Below are 27,684 nucleotides of genomic sequence, written 5' to 3'. Positions count from 1 at the left end.
AATATAGTGCAAAATCTTCAACAATATACTATCAAACCAAATCCAGCAGCACATCAAAGATTATATACCATGACCAAGAAGGATATCCCAGGAATGCAAGATGGTTCACATCTGAAAATCAATTAATGTAATATATCATATTAGTAGAATGAAGACAAAAACGTTATGATCATCTTAAGAGATGCAGAAAAAAGTATTTGACAAAATCCATCACTCTTTCATGATAAAAAAAAACATTCCACAAACTACAAATAGAAAGGAACTCTCTCAACCTGATAAAGGCCATCTATGATAAAAACCCACAACTAACATCACACAGTCATGTTCCATAAACCCATATTTTGGTCAATGACAGAATTACAATATACAATGGTAGTACCAGAAGGTTATTTCACCTAGTGATGTCCTAGCCATTTTAAGTTTGTGTAAGTAAATGCTATGATGTTTGCAAGATAACAGATTCACCTAGCAAGTATTTCTCAGGACATATCCCTGATATAAAGTGATACATGACTGTACTGAATAGTCAAACGCTAGAAGCTTTCCCCAGAAGATCAGGAACAAGACCAGGATGTTCATTCTCAATATTCATAACTTGCCAGGGAAATTAGGCAAGAAAAATAAAAGGCATCCAAATTAGTAAGAAAAAAGTAAAACTCTCTCTAGTTGCACCTCACTTAACCTTACACACAGAAAATCCCAAAGATTCCACAAAATAATTATTAAAGACAATAAATGAATCCAATAAACTCAAAGATAAATTCCACATACGAAAATCTGTTGTATTTCTAGCAATGAACAATCAAAATAGGAAATTAAAACTAATAGCACCAAAAGGAATAAAATATTTAGAAATAAATTTAACCGAAGAGGTGCAACATTTGTATACTGAAAACTATAAAACACTGGTGAAAAAATTAACGACATTTTTATAAATGGAAAAATATCCTATGTTCATGAATTTCAAGATTTAATATTAAGACTGGCAATACTCCCCAAATTGATTTAAAGAATCAATGCAGCCAGGTGTGATAGCGCACACCTGTAATCCCAGCAACTCAGGATGCTGAGGCAGGAGGATCCAAAGTTCAAAGCCAGCCTCAGCAACTCAGCAAGGCCCTAAGCAACTCGGCAAGACCCTGTCTCAAAAAAAAAAAAAAAAAAAAGGATGAGAACGTGGCTCAATTTAAGCACCCCTGTGTTCAAAAAATAAAATTAAAAAAAGATTAAATGCAATCCTTATCAAAGTTCCAATCTTATTTTCCGTAGAACAAGTTGATCCTAAAATTCATTTGGAATTGCAAAAATTACCCAAATAGAGAAAACAATCTTTAAAAAGAGCAAAGTTGTACAACTTAAGATTCTCTCCCCCCCCATTTCAAAAAATACAACAAAACTACAATAATAAAACAATATGGCACAGGCTTAGACATACCAAGTGATTTTCCACAAAGGTGCCTAGGCCATTCTCTTCAATAAATGATGCTAGAACAGAATAACTATATGCAAAATATGATGTTGGACATTTACCTCACGTCACCATTCAAGATTTATTTCAAAACTGAGCAAACACCTAAACAGAAAAGCTAAAACCATGAGACTCTTAGAAGACCACATTAATGGTAAGTCTTCATGACCTTCAATTTTTTTCAATGGAATCCTAAATATGACACCAAAAACACAAGGAACAAAGGAACACTAGATAAACTGTAATTCATCAAAACTGAAAACTTTTCTGCATCAAAGAACAGTACCCAAAGACAGAAAAGACAATCCACAGAATAAAAGAAGGTACCTGTTAATCATACAGCTGATAAGGTCTAGCATCCAAACATGTGGATATAAAATTCACTATTAACTTCTATAAAGTATATGATTGAGTGGCTTTTAGTACATTTAAAAGTATGTTAAAGAATTCTTACAATTCAACAAAAAGACAACCCATTTTTTTAAAAAGGTCAAAGGTAAATAGACATTTTTCCAAAGATATACAAAGGGCAAATAATCACAGGGAAAGATGACCAATATCATTAGCCATTAGGAAAACGCAAATCAAAGCCACAATGAATATGTGAATGCATGACCAATGTGATTGTGCAACCTGTATACTGTATACTCAGAAAAATGAGAAATTATATCCCATCTGATTCAATGTATGATGTCAAGGTCATTGTACTGTCATGTGTAACTAAAACAAATTTTAAAAAATAATTTTTAAAAAAAGCCACAACGAGATACTTCATACACATTAGGTCAACTATAATTTTTTTTCTTAAGAAAATTATGATTGGCAAGGATGTGGACAAACTGGAACCTTTATGTACTGCTGGTAAAAATGTAAAATGCTGCAGCTATTTGGGAGAGTGTTTAGCAGTTCCTCAAAAAATGAGACCATATGACCCAGCTACTCTGCTCCCAGGTATATATACCCAAGAGAAATGAAAAATAGTGGTTAGATAAAAACGTATCTTCATATAACAGTACTATTCAAAATAGATTAAAAAGTGGCAATAATTTAAACATTCATCAACTGAGGAATGGACTAACAAAATATGGTATATCCACATAATGGAATATTACATGGCCATAAAAAGAAATGAAATATTAACACATGCTATAATGTGGATGAACCTTGAAAACATTATGCTAAGTAAAAAAGAGCCAAACTCAAAAAAAGGGCCAAATATTGTAGGATTCCATTTATACGAAATGTCCAAAACAGGCAAATCCACAGGCAGAAATGGGATTAGTGTGGTTGCCAAAGGCAGAGAGAAAGGGAAAAAGAGAGGTGACTGCAAATTCTCTGGGAGGAAGAAAAATGTTCTGGAATTAGGTATCAATTTTCACAGAACACTGTGAATGTACTAAAAGCCACTCAATTGTACACTTTAAAAGAGTTTAATAGTGAATTTTATGTTATATGAATTTAACCTAAAAAATAAAACAGAAAAACGAATATGGATGTAAAATAGAGGCTTTTTTTTTTTTTAAACAGAACCAATAAGGCATCTTGGAAATAAGATCAAATAAATCAAACACATACATAAACACACACACACACACACACACACACACACACAGACAATGGCTGAAGAACCAAAAAACACAGCTGATTTGTCCCTTAATGAATTAGAAGAATGACCTGAGATAGTCTCTCTGAAAGAACAACATAAAGAGAAAAAATAAAATATACAGTAAGGTCCAAAACCATCACCATCAGTCTACCAGGAACTCATAAGGAAATAATGGAAGGGATGGGAAAAAAGAATCTAAAGAAATAGAACCCCCAAACAGGAATCTAATGTGTAAAGAACCCAACAGGTCCCAAACATGATATATTATTTACAAAAGAAAAAATAGATAAACACCTCAAATTTTTGAAATTAAGATTAAACAAAATGATTAAAAGCTACCACTGACAAAAACAACTCAAATCAAGTACCAGCTTTACAACTTACTTCACAACTTATAGCTTACTTAAAATGAGATTCTTCGAGTACAAATGGCAAATAGTAACCCTAAGTCATAAGGCTGTTAGAAATGTCAAGATAAATAAAAGCACTTCATTTTTATAGACAACATACATACAATATACACCAATGTCTGGGAGGAAGAAAAATGTTCTGGAATTAGGTATCTAATGTCTGTATAAGATAAACTTTTTTTCACACAGTATTTTTTAAGGAGATGCTTCTCACAACTAATATATATTTCATCAGGCAATGTCCTTATCAAAAAAAAAAAAAACTTATTACAAAATCAAACACATCTTCCAATAAATGACATCTCAAAATCAAGGAAATACAATAGTATTTAATATTTATATAATTACTAAGTAGCAGACATGTGTGTTATCCCACTTTACAACTCTACAGGCTAAATAAACACTATTATTATTACTATTTTCTGGGTGAGTCAGCTGAGACATGAAGATGTTAAACACTTTGCTCAGAGTCACAGCTAGATGTAAGAGGTAAGAATCAAATCCAAATATAATTCCACACTGAGACTTTAACCACTGACTGAACTATGTGCAAATTATGAAGTATCAAATAAAAATTTATTCTTATAACTTCTATTTACTAAATGCTCCTGGAATACTTTCTATTTGACTCACCATGTCTGCTATTTTTCAGGGTTTGTCTGCCCCACACACAAATAATTTTTCTTGATGCCATCACTTACATGTGATTTCTAACAACTCTTCACTTTCTTTTCCCTATGTCTACCTGCTATTTCTAGTGTCCATTCAATTGCAACACAAGATGACAGCTTGCTTGGCCCACAAATCAGCAGTACTGAAAGGACTGTAAGGTATTATGATTATAAAGTCTATAACCTCTTTTAATGGACATGTAAATGACTGGAAACCTGATTAAGAGTAAGATTTTGATTCAGTAAATCTGGAGTGAGGCCTGAGATTCTATATTTCTAACAAGCTCAACACAGCAATGATCTAATACTAAAATATGTAAACACTCAATTTACTTGAGTTTTTCAGATTACTGACTCTGTCTACATAGATAAGGTTGGTGATGACTTAATAATTAATGTAGAATCCCTCATAAATAGCAGCCTTCCAGAGTTGATAATGCAGTAAGTTTCCATCCTAAGCTTTTTCAAAAGTTGATTTGCACTGGAAAAATGAATAACAATCATCATTACCATCAACAGTTATAAATGCAATACTATCATCAGATTAGTAACATAACAGTAATAACAACTATAATTTATTAAGCACATCCTATGTGTCCCTGAGCGCAGGCATTTCACCGTTTTAATTTTATCTTTTAGGTAATCCTGGGAGGTAAATATTCTCATCTACAAGAGCCATACTGTTATCATAAGTATCATAAGTATTTAAATGCTCTGCCTCTCTCCCAATGTACTTGGAAATTATGTAAATGTAATATCCTCTGAAAGTTAAATGAAAAAATCAAAATATCAAGAACTGATAAGAGAGGTCACCTAAAGAGAGGACTCCAAAACTGGCCAGACCTTATAACTAGTTTCAAAGTATCTAGAGCTAAAGAAAAAAAATGTATCAATTAGGGAAAAAGATGAAGGCACCATAAAAAATTTACATTGGTAAACAGTAGGCTTTAGTTTAAAAAAAAACTTTACAAAATATTTTATTCCTGTTAATAAAATTCCATCTTTACTGGTAAATAAACGTAGAAGTTTTATAAAACATTTGATGGCCTAACTTCCTTTGTCTGACTCTATATTCCTCAAGAAACCTGATCTGCCTATATAGAAATGAAATAATTAATTACAAAGACTTCAGTTTGTGTGATAGTGCTTTCGTAGAGCATACTAACACTACACAATAGTCATATGAGTTTTATTAACATGCGTTTATTTGCTCTTAAGGTAAGAATGAACTCATTCAACCAGGATTCCCCTTGAGAGTTAGGAGCAAGCCTTGGCACCACAGTAAATTCTGGGGCCAAGATGATGAGTATTATCCTGTGAAACCTTCCAGGCCTCATTTCTGTTGAACACCAAGAGATCAAGTTTTTATTCGAAAAGTAAATCTTTTAAAACATACCTCATCTAAAATTTCTCTATTTCTTTGTAGTAGTTCAGGTAGTTCTTTGATCAACTGATCAACAGTCTGGATACCACCCTGTTCAATTACTGATGTGGACTTAGTTAATATAGATTGAGGTACAGTATCTCCAGACACATCTTCAATTGCTGCTGGAAGATTAAGGGAAGCTAACACGCTGAAAAAAATGAAATATTATGTCATGTTTAAGTCTAAACCACTTTTAAAATCTTAATTGCCTATATCCAAATCAATGGCAATAAAGTTAGCATCTAAAAAATGCAGATAACCCCAACTAACAGAAAAATAAAGCAAAGATAAAGGAAAAGACAGATTTTTTAAGACAAAATCATTACAAAATTAAGTTATTTAAGTTCATAGTTCACAAGTATTAGCCAAGAAGAAAAATTATGACAGCATTAAAATATACTAGATATCTTTGGCCTGTAGCTCAAACTTAACTTCTCTTAGTCTAAGTAATTAAAAGTCAAAAAATCCTTCTTTTTCAGTAGCACACGCATATAATCCCAGCAACTCAGAAAGCTGAGGCAGGAGAATTTCAAGTTCAAGACCAGCTTCAGCAATTTAGAGGCCCTAAGCAACTGAGCAAGAGACCCTGTCTCAAAATGAAAAATTTTTAAAAAGGGTTAGGGATGTGGCTCATTAGTTAAGCACCCCTGGGTACAATCCCTGGTACCCCTACCAAAAAAAAAAATTTTTTTTCTTTAAAAAAGCAGTCTTTTATGACACTTTTGATGGTAACACTGTCACTAACAAACCAGAAATAATAATAGCTAAATTTGATATTATTTAAGCAAAATATCAATAGAACAATAGGAAAGCTAAGTATTAATTACAGTATTAATTAATTCACCTGTTCTCAGCTTTGTGGCGCAATAACAATTTTTCACTTACTTCCTTTACATGATAGGGATGGGGGACTTACCCCTTCCTACTATTCATAAAGACAATAAAGCAAATAACATGATATAATGTAATAAACTGCTCAGAAAACAAGTTCTGTATAAACTCAGGGTGCCTCTTAATCATATGGAAGAGGAAATTATTATTGCCTTCTTGCTAGATAAAGAAAAATGATGTCAAATTCTATGCATTCATCAAAATGATAAATCAAGACTAGGTCAAGTCTAGGATAATATGCTCTCAATCACATATATCTACCAAAGACCTTGTCTCCAAAATATATAAAGAACTCTTTAAAGATAATTAAGAAGGAAAAACTAAATTTAAAAAAGGAGCCAAATGACTGGTGTGGAGCTCAGTAGAAGAGCACTTAAGCTAGATGCACAAGGCCTAGGTTCCATCTCCAGCACCATAAAAATAAAAAGGAATCTGATGTTTCAACTGACCACTTCATAAAAGATATATAAATAACTACTGAACACATGAAAAGTTGCTTAACATCATTGGTAATTAGAGAATGCAAATTAAACTCCAATGAGATATGGCTACATATACACTAGAATGGCTAATATTAAAAAGTTTAAGTGTTGGTGAGGATGCAGAGCAACTACATTTTTCACAATAGTGCAGGTAGAATGTAAAATGAAAAATCCACTTTGGAAAACAATCTGGCAATCTCATATAAAGTTAAACAAATTCAAACTATAAAACTCCAACTCAAGGGGCTGGGGCTGAAACTCAGTGGTAGAGAACTTGAATTTTAATTGTGAGGCACTGGATTTGATCCTCAGCATCACATAAAAATAAATAAATAAAGATATTGTATCCATCTAAAACTAAAAAAATTTAAAAACTCCAACTCAAATGTCACTTCTAGGGCTAGGGATGTAGGTCAGTGGTAGAGCACTTTCCTAGCATGTGCAAGACCCTGAGTTCAATCCCCAGCACTGGAAAGAAGGCAGGAAGGAGGGAGAGTCTACTACTCAGTATTTACCAAAGAAAACTAAAACATGTCCACACGAAGATTTGTGTAAGAATGCGAAGCAACTGAAATGTTTTATCAACAGGCAAAAATTAACTAAAAAAAAAAATTAACAAACTACTATTGACTATAAAACACTATTCAGACAAAAAAAAAAATCAAACTGATACACATGACAATACAGATGAATCTCAATAGCAAACTGAAAGAAAGAAGTAGAGAATATACTGTACATACTGAAAGTACTACATATTGTACAACTGTAGCAATACTATACTGTGCATAATGTAATTAATTATATTCATATTAAACCGTATAAAGAGAAAAACCAAAAAAAAAAGAGTAAAACCTATAGTTACAGGGAGCACATGATTAGTGACCCGGGACCAGGGGAAGCGGGACGGAAGGGAAGAGGCATAAGAGAATCTTAGGGTAATAGAAATATTTCCAGTCTCAATCTTAGGGGTGGTTACACGGACACAAAGGTTTACCAAAACTAACTGAACTATACACTTAAAAATAGGTGTATTTTATTATGTAGAAATTATACCTGACTTTTTCTTAGAGCATTATGTTACACATAGTAGCTGGGTTCATTCTGACAAAATCATATATGCATGAAATTTTATTTCAGTTCTCGTTCATCATCCTTCCTCCCCCTATTATTCTTCCTCTACTTATCTTCCTTCCACTCACTTATTTATTTTTGATTGGTTCTTCTTATTTATACATAAAGGTAAAATGTCATGGCATATTTCTATGTGCACATGATTTTATAAAATTCATTCTCCCCTTTCTCAACCCTCCTCCTTTTTTGTCTTTTACTCCACTGATCTTCCAACTTTATGATCTCTGGTCCTCCACTCCTTCTTTCCCTTACTTTTCTCTAGATTTTATACATAGGAGAGAAAACATTCAACCCTTGGTTTTCTGAGACTAGCTTACCTCACTTAGCGTGATGTACTCCATTTCCATCCATTTACCAGAATGCCATAATTTCATTCTTTTTTATATAAGCTGAGAAAAACTCCATTGTGTATATACCACATGTTCTGTATCCATTCTCCTTCTGATGGGCAACTGAGCTGATTCCATATTTGGCTACTGTGAACTGTGCTGCTACATACATTGAGGTGGCCATATCACTATAGTATGCTGATTTTAGTTCTTTTGGAAAAACACCAACGAATGAGATAGGTGGGTCATATAGTAGTTTTATTCCTAGTTTTTTTTGTTTTGTTTTGTTTTTTGAGGAATCTCATGCTGCTTTTTAGAGTGGTTATACTAATCTGCAGTCCCATCAACAACATACAAGTATACCTTTTCCCCACATCCTTGCCAGCATTTATAATTATTTGTGTTCTTGAAAACTGCCATTCTAACTGTAATAAGATGAAATCTTTGTGTAATTTTGATTTCCACCTCCTATATTGCTAGAGATGTTGAACATTTTTTTCATTTATCTGTTAGCCATTTGTGTTTCTTTTGAGAAGTATCTATTTGGGGTTTTTGCCCATTTATTGACTAGGTTATTTGGTTTGCTGTTGTTGTTTTTAGTACTTTATATGCTCTAGTTATTAATCTCCTGTCAGATGAGCAGCTAGCAAAGATTTTTGCCATTGTATAAACTCTCTTCACACTCTTAATTATTTCCTTTGCTGTGCAGAAGCTTTTTGATGTAATGGCATCCACTTATCGATACTTGGTTTTGTTTCTTGAGATTTTAGGGGTCTTGTTAAGGAAGACAGTGCCAGCACCAATATTAGATGAATTGGCCCTATGTTTTCTTCCAGCAGTTGCAAGATTTCTGGTCTAATACCTAAGTCTTTGATCCATTTTGATTTTACTTTTGTGTAGTGTGAGAAATAGGACCTAGTTTCATTCTTCTAATATGGATATCCAGTCTTCCTAGAACCATTTGTTCAAAAGACAATCTTCTCTCCAACATATATTTTGGGCATCTTTGTCAAGTAGCAGATGGCTGTAAGTATATCAGTTTGTCTATGTGTTTTCTATTCTATTCCTTTGATCTTCGTGTCTGTTTTGATGCCAATACCATGCTGTGTTTGTGACTGTAGCTCTGCAGCATAATTTGAGATTAAGTATTGTAATGCCTCCTGCATTGCTCCTCTTGTTCAATATTGCTTTGGCTATTCTGGGTCTCTTATTCTTCCGAATGAATTTAAGCACTGTTTTTCCTAATTCTGTGAAGAATGTTATCTGTAATCTGATGGAGACTACAGTGAATCTACATATTGCTTTTGGTATATGGTCATTTTGACAATACTAATTCTGCCTATCCAGCAATATGGGAGGTCTTTCCATCTTCTAAGTTCTTCAATTTCTTTCATAAGTGTTCTACAATTTTCATTGAAAAGAACTTTAACCTCCTTGGTTAGATCAACTTCAATTATTTTGTTGGTTTTGGTTTTTTAAATTTTTATTTTGTTTTGTTCTGTTTTTTAGGTTACTGTGAATGAAATGGTTTTCAAAATTTCCTTCTCATCAGAATCACTGATGGAGGAAAAGAAAGTTACTGATTTATGAGTGACGATCTTGTATCCTGCTATTTGTTGAATTTGTGGATCAGCTCTAGAAGTTTCCTGGAGTAGTTTTTTGGGTCTTCTAGATATAGGATCATGTCATCAGGAAACAAAGATAGTCTGACTTCTTTTCCTATTGGTATCCTTTTAGTTTCCTTCTCTTGCCTGATTGCTATAGCTAGTGTTTCAAGAACTGTATTGAATAGAATGGTGAGAGGGGACATCTTTGTTTTGTTCCTCATTTTAGAGAAATGCTTTCAGTTTTTCTCCATTCAGTATGATGTTGTCTCTGGGTTTGTCATATATAGCCTTTATAAAGTTGAGGTAATTTCCTTGTATCCCTAGCTTCTCCACCATTTTTAACAAAAATGGATGCTGGATTTTAGCAAAAGTCTTTTATCCATCTGTTGAGATGGTCAAATGATTCTTGTCCTTAAATATATTTAAGAGGTGAATAACATTTATTGATTTGCACATGCTAAATCAACCTTACATCCCTAGGATGAAACCCACTTAATCATGGTATATTATCTTCTTGATTTTATACCTAAATTTTTTTAATAAATGAATTATTTTGTCTTTAATCCACCAGAAACAACAATTGGTTTAGAATACTTAATGTACCATATATCACAGAGTTCACTGCTACTTCCCATTACCCTCAAATAAATCTTTCTTAAAATGCAAGCAAGGAGTCAAATGTTCTCACCTCATATCTATAATTAAATTTCTTCTAACTATAATTTATTTGCTAGGGCTTAAAACAATGTCTGCAAGAAGTCTTATAGATTGTGTGTGTGTGTGTATATGTGTGAGAGAGTGAGAGGTGTGTGTGTGTGTGTGTATAAGTATGTGTTTATCTACATCTGCTAAATCATATAGACTTTGACATTTTGTTCCAAGTTCAGAAAAACTATTTATTCAAAGAACCACCATGGGAAACTTTAGAGGCTAATTTATAAAAGTTAAGCTCTACCTACCCATTTGCCAAGGTGGTGGCTTCTCTCATTTGAGCAATTGATCTATTAACTAAATCAGCTTTCCTCTGATTAAACGCAGCCAAAGACTGTTGCACTGACACAGGAACCATCTTCTCAAACAGATCTAAAATTATAAATGGACATTTCAACAAAATTTTAGCACAAAAATTCAAACTTCTTTCTAATATTCATACAGTTTAGAAACATTTAAAGGTCAAAACTAAATCATGGATTGCAGATGTAGCTCAGTGGTTAAATAAATAAGTAAATAAATACTAGAAGTATAATGATGAAAAATTTTTTTAATATCTTTTAGTTACAGATGGATGCAATATCTTTATTTTGTTTATTCATTTTTATGTGGTGCTGAGTATCGAACCCAGTGCCTCACATATGCAAGGCAAGCGCTCTGCCACTGAGCCACAACCCCAACCCCATGATGAGAATTTTTAGATCACTATATACAAGATCAGTGGCAATAATGAAAGTTTTTTTTTTTTTTTTTTTTTTTTAATGTTGCTAGAGATCAAACTCCAGGCCTCACACATGCTAGGCCTCACATATGCTGAGCTACATCCCTAACCCACAAAGCTTTCCTTCTTGAACTCTATTTTATTTAACTTTTGAGATGCGTTGTCATTGAGTAAGAAAGATCTTTGGTTAACATTGCTCATTTATGGATTAAATTGTGCAAGCCACAGTGCCAGGTTCAATTCCAGCTCCACCACTTCCTCGCCATGTGACCTTGGGGAAATGAAAACTCTGTCCATCAGTATCCTTACTGGTAAAATGGGGATATTAATAGTACCCATCTCATGGGTCTATTCTGAGAAATAAATGAACTAATCTTTATAAAATCCTTGAGTCCCTGGCATAGGGCAAATATTTTGTATTTGCTAAAATAATAACTCTTTCTCAGGAACTTAGAATATTATCTCTGGGATCTCAGCTAGATCCATCAAATACATATTACATATATTAATGATAAACAAAAATATTATAACATTTATTTATCTAACACAAATACGATTCCATAAATCTACATTTTAAGAAATAACTATGTCTGCTGGGGATGCAATTTAATAGTACAGCATTTGCCTAGCATGTGTGAGTCCCTGGATTCAATTCCCAGTACCATTAAAAAAAAAAATTACATGTTTATTTTTATCTGTTTGCTTTTTAAGTGCTTGTTTAAAATCTTAATCATTCAAACAGTTTCAAGCTTTCTGACTGTTGTATATTTTATGCATGCTTTAACATTTATTTTCCATCTTAAAATGCCATTAAAGCTAGGCATAGTGCAGCACACCCTGCAATCCCAGCTACTCTGGAGGCTGAAGCAGGAGGATAACAAGTTTGAGGCCAGCCTTAGCAACTTACCAAGACCCTGTTTCAAAATGAAAAATACAAAGGGCTGGGGGTGGGGAGGGGTTGGGGGTGTAGCTCAGTGGTAGAGTGCTTGCCTCGCTTGTGGAAGGCACTGGGTTTGATTCTCAGCACCAAATAAAAATAAAATAAAAGTATTGTGTCCATATACAACTAAGAAAATATTTTTAAAGGACAGGGGGGCCCACTGGGGATGTAGCTCAGTGTTAAGAAGAGCTCCCCTGGGTTCGACTCTAGTACCACCTGGGAGGAAAAAAAAAAAAACGACTAAAGATACAATACTTAATTTTTATTCTCACATTCACTTCAAACAATATGCATGCAAATATATCAAAATACTAGAGCAACTGTGTGATTTTTAGTTAAAAATAATACAGATTAAACTGGAGAAAAGATGAGAAAGATTAATGTGCACATGAGTATCAAACATACCAGTAAACTTCTGGCTGATGGGTACATTGACTGGGGTAGATTTCACAAGTGTGGCTTTGCCAATAGGATCTAGATCTTTAAGGTCTGGAACACGATCATGATAAATGAAGTCATTATCTTTCTTTGCTGCAGTAAGGGCACGGCTGATTTTGTCAGAAAAATCCTTTACGTTGACATATTCATCATAGCGAGATGCCACTGTCTTAATCAATTCCGCTGCATGCTAAAAAGAAAAATGACCAAAAAAGGAAACATTTTCTTTCTCTACGTAGCATTGATTTATTTTTTCCATTTCTTAATTGGTTCATTTTAACTGTACTTAATAGCAGGATTCATTGTTACATATTCTTAAATGCACACAACATAATAATTGGACCATTACCATGCCTAGCATTGGTTTAAAATAAAAACTTTAATTTGAGGGCTTTACATTTCCAGCATTATGGGTAACAGAATAACCTGGAAATTCTCCCATCACCAAATACCCAAAAATTGAAGAATAATATATACTAAAAATCCCCTTTACACACATGGGTAAATTACCAAGGTAGTAAAAGAAATCCAATGGTTAATCAAGATAAACTGACATTGAGAAAGGCTGGGTGTTGAATTATGTCTATGAACCCAAAGAATTCACACGTAAATTGTACTAATACCCCTCACAGAAACCTAAGACATGAATCTTGAAACCATACAAGTGTAAGATTCACCTCCATCATAGCCCCTCACATGAAGGAAGGAACTCTCAATAAAAGGAGAAATCAGGAAAAATTTAAACAGAAACACAGAAAAATACTGTGTCATTTCAACATCAATAAGAAAAAAATTTTTAAAAAAGGTTTGGCCTTGGGTTGGGGTTGTAGCTCAGTGGTACAGCGCTTGCCTTGCATGCATGAGGCAACTGAATTCAATACTCAACACCACATAAAAAAATAAGTAAATACAATAAAAAATATTTTTAATAAAAAAGGTTTGGCCTTTTCTTTTTAAGATGAATAAATGTCTCACACAAATTTAAGGCTCAAACTATATTATTTAGGTGGCAAAAATGTAGCAATGTCAGGTAAAATAGACAGTAAAGCCAAAAACACAAAAAGAGATAAATTCAGCACATGTTTTAATATTTGCCAATTTGCCAGACAGATACAAGACTTCTTAAATTTTGCAGGTAAAAACCTCTCACTATATAAGCAATTTTTTTTTGAAAGAGAGAGAGAGAGAGAGAGAATTTTTTAATATTTATTTTTTAGTTTTCGGCGGACACAACATCTTTGTTTTTTGTATGTGGTGCTGAGGATCGAACCCGGGCCGCACGCATGCCAGGCGAGCGCACTACCACTTGAGCCACATCCCCAGCCATATAAGCAATTTTTTTAAGGGTGGGGGGTAACAGGGGATTTAAGCTTTACCACTGAGCTACATAACCAGCCCTTTCTATTTTTTTATTTATATATGATAACAGAATGCATTACAATTCTTATTACATATATAGAACACAAATTTTCATATCTCTGGTTGTATACATAGTATATTCACACCAATTTGTCTCTTCATACCTGTACTTTGGATAATAATGATCATCACATTCCACCATCATTAATTGCCCCATGCCCCTTCCCTTCCAACCCCTCTGCCCTATCTAGAGTTCATCTATTCCTCTCCCTATACCACTATGAATCAGCCTCCTTATATCAAAGAAAACGTTGAGCATTTGTTTTTGGGGGGATTGGCTAACTTCACTTAGCATTATCTTCTCTAACTCCATCCATTTACCTGCAAATCATATGATTTTATTCTCTTTTACTGCTGAGTAATATTCCATTGTGTATATATGCCACTTTTTTTTAATCCATTCATCTATTGAAGGGCATCTAGGTTGGTTTCTTCTCAGCAAAAGAAACAATCTGTGAGGTGAATAGAAAGCCCACATCTTTGGAGCAAATCTTTACCCCTCACACCTTAGATAAAGCAATAATCTCTAGGGTATATAAAGAACTCAAAAAGCTAAACACCAAAAAATAAGTAACCCAATCAATAAATGGGCCAAGGACCTGAAGAGACATTTCTCAGAAGATGATGTACAATCAATCAACAAATACATGAAAAAATGTTCATCATCTTTAGCAATTAGAGAAATGCAAATTAAAACCACTCTATGATTTCATCTCACTCCAGTCAGAATAGCAGCTATTATGCATACAAACAGTAAGTATTGGCGAGGATGTAAGGGAAAAGGTACTCATACACTGTTGGTGGGACTGCAAATTGGTGCAGCCAATATGGAAAGCAGTATGGAGATTTCTTGGAAAATTGGGAATGGAAACACCATTGGACCCAGCTGTCCCTCTCCTCAATCTATAACCAAAGGACTTAAAAACAGCATACAACAGGGACACAGCCACATCAATGTTTAAAGCAGCACAATTCACAACAGCCCTTTCCATTTTTTATTTTGCTTTTTGTTTGTCTGTTTTGAGACAGGGTCTCAATAAGTTTTTGAGGGTCTTGCTAAGCTGCTGAGGCTGACCTCAAACTTAAAATCCTCCTATCTCAGCCTCCCAGGTTGCTGGGATTACACATATGCGCTACAGCACCCAGCACTACATTAGTAATTATAATAAGACATTGCTAGATCTATCCATGTCAAAGTAAAATTCTAAACTCCTTTCTCAGCAACAGCTGGACCAAGTACATAAAAAATATTTAAGATCATACAAGAGTTGAACAACACAATTAATGAGTTTGACTTTGCAGACATGAAGTACCCTGGGCTCCACAATCAGAGAATATATAATACTTTAACACATTTAAAAAAAAAAAAAAACAGCTATGTAAAACAATCAGATAAGGAGACAGAGCAAATCTAAAATGCCAAAATCACAAGAATACAAAAATGGGCTAGTAGATTTTATACTAGCAATCTACTTATTCCATTCTCTAGAGCAATGAACTTAAATTAAAAATCAAATATCTCCATAGGATGTTGAAAAAAGTGTTTGCATATATTCAATATTTGCTATAATTTGGATAAATGTCCCCATGGGTTAATGCTGGGAGCCATTAGCCAAGTAGGTATGACAATTTCCTGGCCAGCGTACCCCATGTTGCTTAGTGGAAGGACTCGTGGAAATAGGACATTTTGCAGTGACATTGCATGTAGGTGACCTTGCTCAAGGACCAAGGCGGATCCGGGTTTAGGGTGTTCCCGGTTTAGGATGACCCGGGTTTAGGGTGTTCCTGGTTTAGGGTGGTTCCAGGTTTAATGTTATTCCTACTAGGAATAGGGCGTATCCTGCTGCCTGAGTTCCCCTTGAGTTCTCATGGGATTCAGACAGTTTTTTTTTTGGGAGACAGAAGCCCAGTGGGGGTGGATTTTGGGCAGAGAACGTGGATTTCCCCAGAACGTGATTGTAGACGGCTGGTGTGAGTTCGGGAATAAAGAGTTGCTGTTTGAATCTACAAGCTGTGTGGTGGCTCGTGATTTTGTGCCCAGCCAGACTGCGGCAGGTTAAAGGCTTGATCCCCAGCCCATAATCCTACTGGGAAGTAGTAGAAACTTTAAGAGGTAAAGCGGGAGATCTTCTAGTCATTAGGGGCATGTCTTTGAAGGGAATAATGGAATGCAGACCCCTTTATCTTCCTCTACTCACATCCCAATCAAAGGTTTTGCCGTGTGCTGCCACCATATGCTGCCTCATATGCTGCAACAGGGTCCACAAATCATGTGCTGAAACCTCCAAAACTGTAAGCCAAAGTAAAACTTTTCTGTTTATAAAGCTGATTCTCTCACATATTTTTAACAGAAAGCTGACTAGCACTATATCCTTATTATTTTTTTAATCTCAGTAAAATAGAAATATGTAGTTCCTTAATATAATAAAAATCTTAACCCCAAAGTTGATATTATGCTTAGTAGAAAAATATAACATCCCTAGAGCAAATGAAAATTATCAGTATCATTACAACCACAAACATGTCAAAACAACAGTGTGATCAGTGGTATATAATTTAGAACACGAAAAAATATATATTATTTACAAGTGACATATACAAAAAAACTTTGAAAAATCAACTGAATTCTAAATAATGAGGAAGTTAGCTTAGATACAAAATTAATATAACAGGGCAGGGGTTGTGGTTCAGTGGTAGAGCACTTGCCTATCATGTGTGAAGCACTAGGTTTGATCCCCAGCACAAGAAAGAAAAGAAAAGAAAGAAAGAAAGGCATTGTTTCCATCTACAACTAAAAAAGAAAACAAAAATATTTTAAAAATCAATATAACAAATACACATAAATAATCATCAATTGAATAAGTAGCAGAAGAAACAGATCCACTGCCACTAGCAACAAAAATACAAAATATACAATAACAAATTTTGGACATATGTAAGATCAATATGAAACTGTAAAGAAATAAAGATAAACAAAATAAAATCTGTATCATCAGTGTAACTGAAAAATAGGAAACTGCACAAACTTAAATCATATTATAAATTTGCACTACCTAAGAACAAATTACTTTAACCAAATCTGAAAACAATGAGAAAATTAAAAAACAACTGCCAGCTTATGAAAAGCAACCAGGAGGTCACGGAAAAAATGGGATGCTGAGGGACATCAAGCCAAGAGAGTTACTAGGAGCAAGAGGCCGATTCATCAAAAGAACAGGATTGCTAGGGAAAGTAGAAAATAGGAAAGACTGAAAAGCAAAGAAGGGAGAAGAAAAGGCAGTGAGCACTGAGAAAATGCCAGCAAAATACAAACTTAAAAGAAGATGCACAGGAAGCACATATAAATAGTAGAAGTAAATAAATAAAAAGTAGAAGCAGTAGGAAGCACAGGTACATAAAAGGCCAGGTTTTTAGGACCAGAGAAGCAGGGCTACAGAGAGAGCCTTTCCACAATGATGCCTGGAAAAATACCCAGGTCCATTCCCAACCCAGGAACCTCCTCTAAATCAATATCCTTCAAACACAAAGGTAACTAACTCATCTACCTGAACACAAAAACCAACCACAGAAAAGGATGAACATGAAAAGCATAATTTTCAAATACATAATGAAAACTCACCAAACATTGCCACAAAATAGATGAAAACAGTATGCTAAAAAACTAAAATAGGCTTAAGGACTTAAGGATGCAATCACAGTACTAAAAGAACACAAAGTATGAACAGAGGACCATATGGCCCTGACAACAGTGGGTGATGGATAGTAAGAAAATGTGAAATGGGAACTGACAGAAATCAGGGAAAGAAGTGAACAAAAATACAAATTCCTTTAAGAAAGAAAGACTGAAAACATTTACATAAGGAGCAAAAGGCAGAAGAGACATCACAAAAATCATATAATAAGAAATACATAAGCACATGCCTGTAATCCCAGCAGCTTCGGAGACTGAGGCAGAAGGATCCAATATATGAAGCCAGCCCCAGCAACTTAGCCAGGTACTAAGCAACTTAGTGAGATCCTGTCTCAAAATAAAAAATAAAGCTGGGCACCCGAGCACCTCAGGAGGTAAAGGCAGGAGGATTCCGAGTTCAAAGTCAGCCTCAGCAACTTAGGCCCCAAGCAACTCAGTGAGGCCCTGTCTCTAAATAAAATATAAAAAGGGGCTAGGGATGTGGCTTAGTGGTTAAGCATCCCTGGGTTCAATCTCCAGTACCACAGATAGATCGACAGATAAAATAGGGCTGGGGATGTGGCTAGGTGGTAAATGCCCCAAGTTCAATCACTAGTACAAAAAAAAAAAAAAAAAAATCAACATGCAGTTGAGAGAAGGCTACTACAAATTAGTTCTAAGAGATGTATCAATTAAATGCAATCTGAGGCCTCTGTATGAATCCTGATTTGAATAAGCCAAGACCCCATAAGAAAAACAATCAAGGAACACTAAACTAGATTGGAATAATATCGAATTGTGAATATAATTAATATATTAACATTGAAGTAGGAGAGAATAAAAATAGGTAAAAAGAAGACATAAAAGAAGGAAAAGTAAATAAGATTTTAATTCAAAAGTTTCACATACCTTTCCAAGCATGTCACTCCCTAAGCCAGTCTCCTTTGCAGGCCTAGTACTCCTAAAATTCCTGGAAAATCTGTAAATCTACCTGCACAATGTTAATTAACTCCCAAATAAATAAATTAAGCAAAGAGAAAGATGATATCTTCAGGAACTTATTATCTAAGGGATTTCCCAGCACCATCTACTGATCAGATGAAGAAGACCATATAAGGATAAGGATAGATTAAACATACTATCTTGAGATCACTGGACTGATACCATTCCTACATACCTTCCTATCTACCCCTCACCAAGTTTCCTTTAAAAGAAGAGCCAGGAACCCCCGAACCATGTCTCTCACTCTCAAGATGGCCTACATTCCCCTTGAATACATATTCCTTGCTTTATCCCTAATGTACTTCTCTCTTTTTTTTTAATATTTATTTATTTACTTTAGTTAGGTGGACACAGTATCTTCATTTTATTTTTATGTGGTGCTGAGGATCGAACTCAGTGCCTCCCGTATGCTAGGCAAGTGCTCTACCTCTGAGCCACAACCACAGCCCAGTATTTCTCTCTTAAAACTGCCTCCATTCTTCCTTGAATATGTATTCACTTCCTAAATAAAATTCTGTCTATGCCTTTGATGGGCACATGCTGAAATTCTTTAATGCTGAATTAAATGCCAAGAATCCTGATGGTCCTGAGTCAAGTTCCCCCTTCTCTCAGAGAACTCAGGGACCCCACTTCAGAAACACTCTTCTTCCATGACATCATTAATTTTGCTAGAAAATGGCATTGTACTGTGGTTTCAATTTTTTTGATCTTCAGCTATTACAGATACATATTAAGGTGCTTACAGGTAAAATGTATGTGACATAGCTATAAAATATCACAAAAAGATAAGAGTGGGGAGATGAAATAGAAGAAACACAAAACAGCAAATACCGACAGTTATTGAAGCTACGTAATGGATATTTAATGGTTTATATTTATATGTTTGAAATTTCCCACAATAAATAATTTACATAAAAAGGTAAAATAATTCCAAAAAACTCAGGCAACAAAAACAGGAAATTTTAAAAAATGAAAGATGAAAATACCTAACACATAAGTATAAATAACTAAAATGGTATGAATCTGAGCCAATGAAACAGAATGAAAAATTCAGAAATAAATTTAAATATATGTGGTAGGTTTAATATGTGATAATGTGAGAATCTCAAAATCAGTGAGGTGAAGGAAGTCATTATAACAAATGGTTTGAGGACAATTAGGTAGCCGTTAATAAAAAAGAGAAAAACTGAATTCATATATCATACATGAGGATAAACGTCAGTGAATCAATGATTTGAACACAATATACATATTACAGATGTATTTGTACTTTGATATCAGCAATCCTATTCCTAGGAATTTAACATATACCTGCTGCTATAGACTGAACTACATTACCCAAAATTCCTATATCGAAGGCCCCATCTTTAACGTACACTATTTGTAAATGGGGCCTTTGAGCTATAACTAAATGAGGTCATTAGAGTGGGACCTTCATATGGGATACTAATTCATATAGAAGAGATGCCAGAAATATTTGCTTCTATTTCAAACAAAAAATACTGAAAAGATTAAATAAGAAACTAATGAAAATTACCCACGGGGTAGTGGTAAAAAAGGGAACAGGACAAAGGAAAAGGGCTACGGTTGAAGTGGATGCCTTTATATATACCTAGTTTTTCTCAATTTTGATTTTAAACAATGTCAAGCCCATAAAAAACTTAAAGAACAGAATAACAAATAACAATATGCCCTTTATCTAGATTCAGATATTGTTACCATTTTGCCATATTTGTCTTATCTCTTACTTTCCCATATGTATGTGCATATTCATGAACTTTTTTCTTTTTCTGCAGAGTCATATGAAACTAAAGTTCAGATGTCATGACCCCTCATCCCAAAACACCTCAGCCTAGATCACCTAAAAAAGGACAATCTCCTTAATATCTGTAGTTTATTATTTTCACTAATAAAAAAGTATTATCTATATGAAATCAAATTTGTCATCTTGCTAAATCCCTCATTAATGAGTTAAATAAATCCAACATATAAATAATTTTAAGGAATCTTGTTTATATATCTTTATATCTATATGTTTATATAAATAATCTTAAGGAATCTTGTTTATATATCTTTATATCTATATGTTTTTATATCTTTTTGAAAATTATACATTGGTGCTTGAAAATTCTACCAAGAAAAGAGAACCTTCAAATAATGCCAAATAAACTGCATTATCTAAGGGGTACAATTCATGAGCTGTATTAAGCCCAGATACAACCATTCTGGGTTCAAGAAGTAATTCAAAACAGCAATTTTACCTTTACTACCACTTTACTTATTGTTTTGATTTTCCTGGCTGTGGCTTTGTTTTTGTTTCTGGCTTGGACACAATGAATAGGTTACTCCCCTTTGTTAGTAGCAATGACTAGAAACTTGGTTTAATGGTTTAACCATCTAATAATCTGTCAGGATCATTCAGTACTCCACAAAGTAAGAAGATACAGAAAATATGTTTTGTTGCTCACCTTTCTTTGTTCTGTTTGCCTATTTGTGAGTTCAAATTGATTTTTTTTAATATTTTATTTTTAGTTGTAGTTGGACACAATACTTTTGTTTATTTTTATGTGGTGCTGAGGATCGAACCCAGGGCTTACCACGTTCTAGGTGAGTACCCTATCGCTGAGCCACAACCCCAGCCCTCAAATTGATTTTTTAAATATTCTATGCCTACTAGAATAAGGAACTGCCAGGGACTGGTGTTAACAGTCTGTGTTAACATCTGACCTATAACTAAAGCTGTAAAACTTAAGTTATAAACTCTGTATCTACAACCGAGAAATGTCTTCATTTTATTTCACTGTACAAATTTGACATTTTCCTTTTTACAGTATTTAAAAATTAGGTTAACATTTCAAAACACATCTTCTCTGACTAGTTTATAGAACCCCAACCCTTTAAATTTAATAATCCTAGAATTCTCAGGGAAAAAAAAGAAATTAAACTTCTAATAACTTAAATATGCTAGCCTTTGGGGGGATCCTTCCAACAGAAATTCTTTGCTCAGAAGCGGTTTTATGTAAGAAAATAAGTTATTATAATGAGAGTGAATCCCTAAAAAAATCAGACACATTTAAAAATCTGGGTTTATCGGTTTTATCAGTATGGGTTTATCTTCTTAAGAAAAGAGTAATTTGAACATCAGTTCCATAGTATCTTCTAATATCCAATCAATATTAGAATTCCCCTAACAATCCTATATTTTCCATTTACAAAAACACGAAACATAAACAATTCATTTATATAGCTCTTGCCCCTGCTACAAAGTGGCCCCAGATGTCACTGCAAGTTTCTGGCAACTCTAATGCCAACACTATGGATACAATTGCCATGAAGGTACTCTGCTGTTTACAAGATTTGTATATGTGTGTATAACACTGTTCTCAAGCTTTGGAATTACATGCTCCAGTTTAGACCAAGGCTAGGCCACAAGTTATGTCCTACACATCTTCCTGAAGCACTATAATCAATTTAGACTATTTTTGCATTAAAATAAACATGCAGGTCTAGGGTTGTGGCTCAATGGTAGAGTGCTCACCTAGTATGTGTGAGGTATGAGTTCAATTCTCAGCACTACATATTAATTAATTAATTAAAGGTCCATCGACAAAATACATATATTTTTAAAAATAATTAAGAAATATGGGTAGGGGCTGGGGATGTGGCTCTAGCGGTAGCACGCTCGCCTGGCATGCATTCGACTCGGGTTCGAACCTCAGCACCACATACAAAAACAAAGATGTTGTGTCTGCCGATAACTAAATAAATATTAAAAAATTTCTCTTTCTCTCTCTCTCTTTAAAAAAAAAGAAAGAAAGAAATATGGGTAAATAAAAGAACTGAAGACAAATTTCATATGAATTTTTTGGGCAAAATATGCCATGCAAAAAACATTCTGACCACATCAAAAAACATGCAGTAGGTAAAGCCTGACAACAGAAACAATCACTTATCTCTGATAGAGGCAATGAATGGGAAAATTTAATAAGTAAACCTGGGAGTCTCACTAGGGAAAAAAAAAAAAAAAAGGACAATGGAGTTTTATCTATCACCAAGAAACTCACCTGTAACCTTGCAATCTCTTCCCCAAATTTCTTCTGCTGTTTAGCCAAGATAGACTGGTGGTACTCAGCGTTGGCCTGCATGATACAGTGTTTTGCAGCCAAGACAGGGAACACCTCCTGGAAATAAAAATACTGACCAGGGGAAAGTCCAACCAAACAAACCATCACAGACAACACGGGATGCAGGAAGAAAAAGGAAAAGGAGACAGAAATTAGCATCACCCCATTAATGGTTTAGAGACAGGTTAGTCATGAGGTATAAACAGAGAAGACCACATGAATTTGCAAGGACTGAAGGCCATAAATTCAATTTTTTTCTTCCAATTAAAATTACTGTTGGTTCTTTATTTTAAGTGTTAACCAAAGCCAATTTAGGTTTTTACAATTCTCTTTGAGCCATGAAGTCAGCATTGTGTTTACAAGGAAGAAAGGAGAGCATGCATTAGAAAAAGAAGTAGAATGTATAGTCACAGAAGAATACCAAGCACAGGGCTTTAGAAGCTTTATTATAAGCCCTTACCCAGCCCTTGGAATTGACTAAATCACCATTACTCACATATACTAATGAAACTGTTCTATAGCTGACTGTTTCATCATGTTTAAAAGACAAAAGACAGTAAAGTAAGTTCTCACTTAAATTCATATGCTAAGAGACTTCTTAATAGATTATTTTAGACATATAAAATGATTTAGTGGTACACTAACATATCAGTACCATATAAAAAACACATCACAGACATACAAATACACTAAGTTAATGACTAATGATAAAGTGGTGTTACTTTGCCCTTGTTTTTAAAGTAATTCCAGTCAAAATCAATTTTAAAAAAATCTAAAGACATGACCCAGAAAAGCCATAATATTGGTAGAGCCTCCTCCAAACAACCAAATCCTAACTTGCAATTTCATTGCTTTTAGGAAGTACATGATATAAAAAAATCCAAGAAATATACTAGACAATCACTGTCTAGACAAAAATATAAGAGAATCAAAAACTGAATTACTACCTTGAATGTTTTCCTGTCTCCCAGTGAATAATTTCCTAGCTTCCTGGATCACTACTTGCAGATATTCCAGTTTTATAACTAGAATATGAAAATACCTTATGAGCTTTATTAGAAAAAGTAAAAATTAAAGACATCTAAATCTCAAACTGTATTCATGCCAGTCAGTACTCAAGGTAAGGCTGGAGTAAAACTTGGTACTTAAACGGGAGATTTTCAAGGAATACCAGGAATGCTGCAGAAGTAGTTTCCAAGTCTTTGTAGGTGACATTCTTCTCTCCGTGACAGGACTGAACTAATGGCCCAACAGGATGTAACGGTACACTGTGCAGCTGAACATGAGATCTTTCAGATGAAAAAAAGGTGAGAGGAGATCCCAATTCTCTTTTAAGAGTTAATCTACTAATAGAGTCCTGGGCAAATTTCTACTAGGCTCTTGGTGTATTTTAAATTCCCAGGAATAGTCATCTTAATTCCTTATTACTTGTTTTCTGACTATTGGGTACTGTTGATACACTTATGTGAATTTTAAGCTTACCCCAAAGCTCTCTAATATAATTTACTAAGATTCTGAATATGACTTAAAAATTCATTAACAAATATCATCTGCTACCACAGAGATGAGACTAATCCTTGAATATTTATGAAGTAGTTGAAACATAATTCACTCAATTTTAAAGTTTTCTTTTTTAACTATTCCAACACTTTGTTATCAGCTTTATCATTTACAAATGATCATCTCTGAATAGTCTTTTAAATTGCCATTTCAAAAAAGTTTACATTAAAACATAATACTTCCTGTGTTATGTGGTTTAGATGGTTGCTTTTCTTTAGCTGTCCATTAGCAGCCCAATTTTCTATACCTGCTGGCAAAACTTAATTCTAATCAAAGTATCAGATGAATTTGTTATGTTTTCTTTTCCTTTTTTTCCTTTATGTCTGTTTTTGCGCTTTAAGACTCATCTCTAAGAAAACAGGACAATAATTAAAAATGTGAATAATCAACATGCTCAAGTATTCATGCTAGCACCAAATTACCAATGATTCATAATGACACAATGCCTTGAGTTGGTAAAAATCACTGAAGATAGATGGTCAAAGTTTTCCAGAAAGAGTTTTAGCTTGGAAAAACAAGTTTAGTAAAGAATAAAGACAAAGGCACCCCCTAAATACAAAATTATTCATGCATCTTAAATTCAAAAAAAAAATTTCTATAAATACAGTCTTCAAATGCTCCTATTAAAAATTCTCATTTCTTTATAATATGTAATTTTCAACTTGCTGCTTGTACACAAAATTATTTCCACATGCAAAATAACCAAGTGATTATAAAAACAGTAACTGACCTTAGGGAGAGTATCTTTGTACTGACACTGTTTGAAAGCATCACCAAAATAATCTGCAGCCTGATTAGCCAATTTAGCTATGATGGCATCTTTCATTTTATCTGGAATAAAATATTAAACTGACAGTTATAATTACAATAAATGAGAGAATCTAATAGATGACTCAGTGCCTAGTTTATACATACATATGTATATATATATATATATATATATATATATATACACACACATATATATATAAATATCTCCTCATTGATGAAATTACGTCTTTTGCATGAAACTTAATTATTCTACAGGCAAATCCAAAGACTAAAAACAGTTTAATGATTGCCAACAACTGGAACAAAGGGAAAAAGAAGTGTTCCTTTTTTGGGTGATAATAATCTAAAGTAAAATAGTGTCAAAGTTTCAATAATCTTTGAATATACTAAAAAACAATGAACTGTAAAGCTCAAAAGGGTGAGTTTGGAATATATGAATTCTATCTCAGAATAAGCTTTTACTTAAAAAGAAAATTATTCTAGTTCATATCTCTTCCACATGATAATTGCTCTCATTTTCAATTTCTCTACACTTAAATATTGAACCAATCTCTCATACCAAATACATATGTCTTACAAGAATTATTCTTATTCTTTTATTCACAAAGGACTTTGCCTAGATGGCTTTTTCTGGTCACTTAAGTCTAATTTAAACAGGACCTCCTCAAAGACACCCTTCTTGATGAAGAGATCTAAAATTAGCATGACTTGCCTTACGTCCCTATCACAGAATCAGGCCACGTGCCACTATCACATCATCCACTCTTATTTCCTCCAAAATTACCTTGACTACTTAATTTCTTATTATCTCCCCGCACACTAAAATGTAAGATTCTTACAAAAAGAAGCCTTATTTGTCTGCTAATAATCTAGAGATTAGGACAATGATGGCACACAACAAGTACCCAAAAAACATTTGAATGTTTGACATATTACAAATAAACATATGTATTACTCCAAAATTCAGTGTTTTAAAATAATAGCCTTCAAACGCAGCCTACACTCTTGTAGTAAAGGTTCAAAAGAGGAAGAGATGAAAATTTTAATAATCCATGCACCAAGTTCAAAAAAAGAAAGCCTATACAGAACATCTTCTATCACCTTATAAATTTAAAGCCTATCACTTCTTTTCACATGCCAACAAAATGAAAGAAAATTTGCAATTACCTCTTGTAGCTTTTAAAAAAAAAACTTCTTGGGCTTGTGCCAGCATAATAAGGCTGAGGGTCCCAACAGTATCTGGAGATATGTCCACGGTGGGCTCTCGATTTAAGGCAGATAAAACCGTCTCTTTAATATGTAAAAAGGCACCACTAGCAAACTAGATAGGGAAGGAAAATAAATTTCTTTCAAATCCATAGGAAATCAACAAGATGTAATTTTCTACTGTGATACACAAAACATATTCCAAATGTTAACTCAGTGAACAGTTACTATACTGTGCAAGACTAATCTAAAACTTCTGACTCAAAGACAACACAGATGTATTTCCAAAACTCTAGAGTAACAAATAATTTAACAAAAAATAAAAGTAAATTCCAAGGAAAAAAATAAATTACTGACAAAAACTGATTAGGCTTACTTTTAGATATAGTTCTTTGAAACAACCTAAGAAAAGAGGGAGGGACTACAACATTATTAAAATGTTTCAGCAATGAAATGCTCTTCTCTTGGTCCCAAATTCACCTTTCAAGTAAGACCAGCACGTATGTCTAGTCCTATAAGGAATAGCTTTACTATCCACTATCAATCATCTTTGTTTGGCCTTCAGAGCTCCCTAGTAAGGTGTTCCCCTTTTAAATTTTTATCCTGATTCTATCTTATTGAGGTTGATACTAAAATAACTTTGCTTTTACAAAATAAATTATATTGAGAAAAAGAAACCAGTCAGTCTAGAATTTAAAGGTAAGTTAGATATGTAGGCTTCCCAAAGATAACTCAAAATTAACTGTATTAAAATGAATATCACATTATAGTTAGTCATAAAATATTATAAAAATTGAATATCTTCAAGGATTAATCAGCTGGCCTTATTTAGTAAACCAACAGAATCACATTCTATCATACCCAGATGAGGAACTAGAGGTCTAGAATGGTGAAAGAGCTCTCCTACAGGCACATAATGGCTTCTGGCTAGCAAGTGGCCTAGACAAGGAGCTAAGTTCTTTTTCCATCATTGATTATAACCTAAAATATAGGTATAGTCATTCCATGTCTGACCACATTTAAATATAACCTCTCCACAAGTCTCAGAATTAAACTTCTATTTTCTTGCCAAAATCTAATTATCATGACACCAGTGAAAAT

General features: G+C 33.8%; 1 protein-coding gene across 2 annotated transcripts in view; it reads right to left on the bottom strand.

Moving 5' to 3' along the window:
- Positions 1 to 27,684, bottom strand: part of Pdcd6ip (programmed cell death 6 interacting protein) — a 75,221-nt gene that overhangs the window by 23,611 nt on the left and 23,926 nt on the right. The window contains exons 5-10 of one of the 2 annotated variants that reach the window (XM_027932133.2): positions 26,545 to 26,698; positions 25,337 to 25,437; positions 22,987 to 23,118; positions 12,799 to 13,021; positions 10,981 to 11,104; positions 5,552 to 5,729 (exon numbers count right to left, since the gene is read on the bottom strand). In XM_027932133.2, the coding sequence (XP_027787934.1) occupies positions 5,552 to 5,729; positions 10,981 to 11,104; positions 12,799 to 13,021; positions 22,987 to 23,118; positions 25,337 to 25,437; positions 26,545 to 26,698 (912 nt within the window). The remainder of the gene's footprint in view (positions 1 to 5,551; positions 5,730 to 10,980; positions 11,105 to 12,798; positions 13,022 to 22,986; positions 23,119 to 25,336; positions 25,438 to 26,544; positions 26,699 to 27,684) is intronic. The other variant, XM_027932134.2, reaches the window with a different exon arrangement.

Source organism: Marmota flaviventris, chromosome 1 (assembly GCF_047511675.1).
Source record: "Marmota flaviventris isolate mMarFla1 chromosome 1, mMarFla1.hap1, whole genome shotgun sequence".
Classification (NCBI taxonomy): domain Eukaryota; kingdom Metazoa; phylum Chordata; class Mammalia; order Rodentia; family Sciuridae; genus Marmota; species Marmota flaviventris.
The sequence above is the reverse complement of the archived record's forward strand: the minus strand, read 5'-3'. Positions and strand labels throughout refer to the sequence as shown.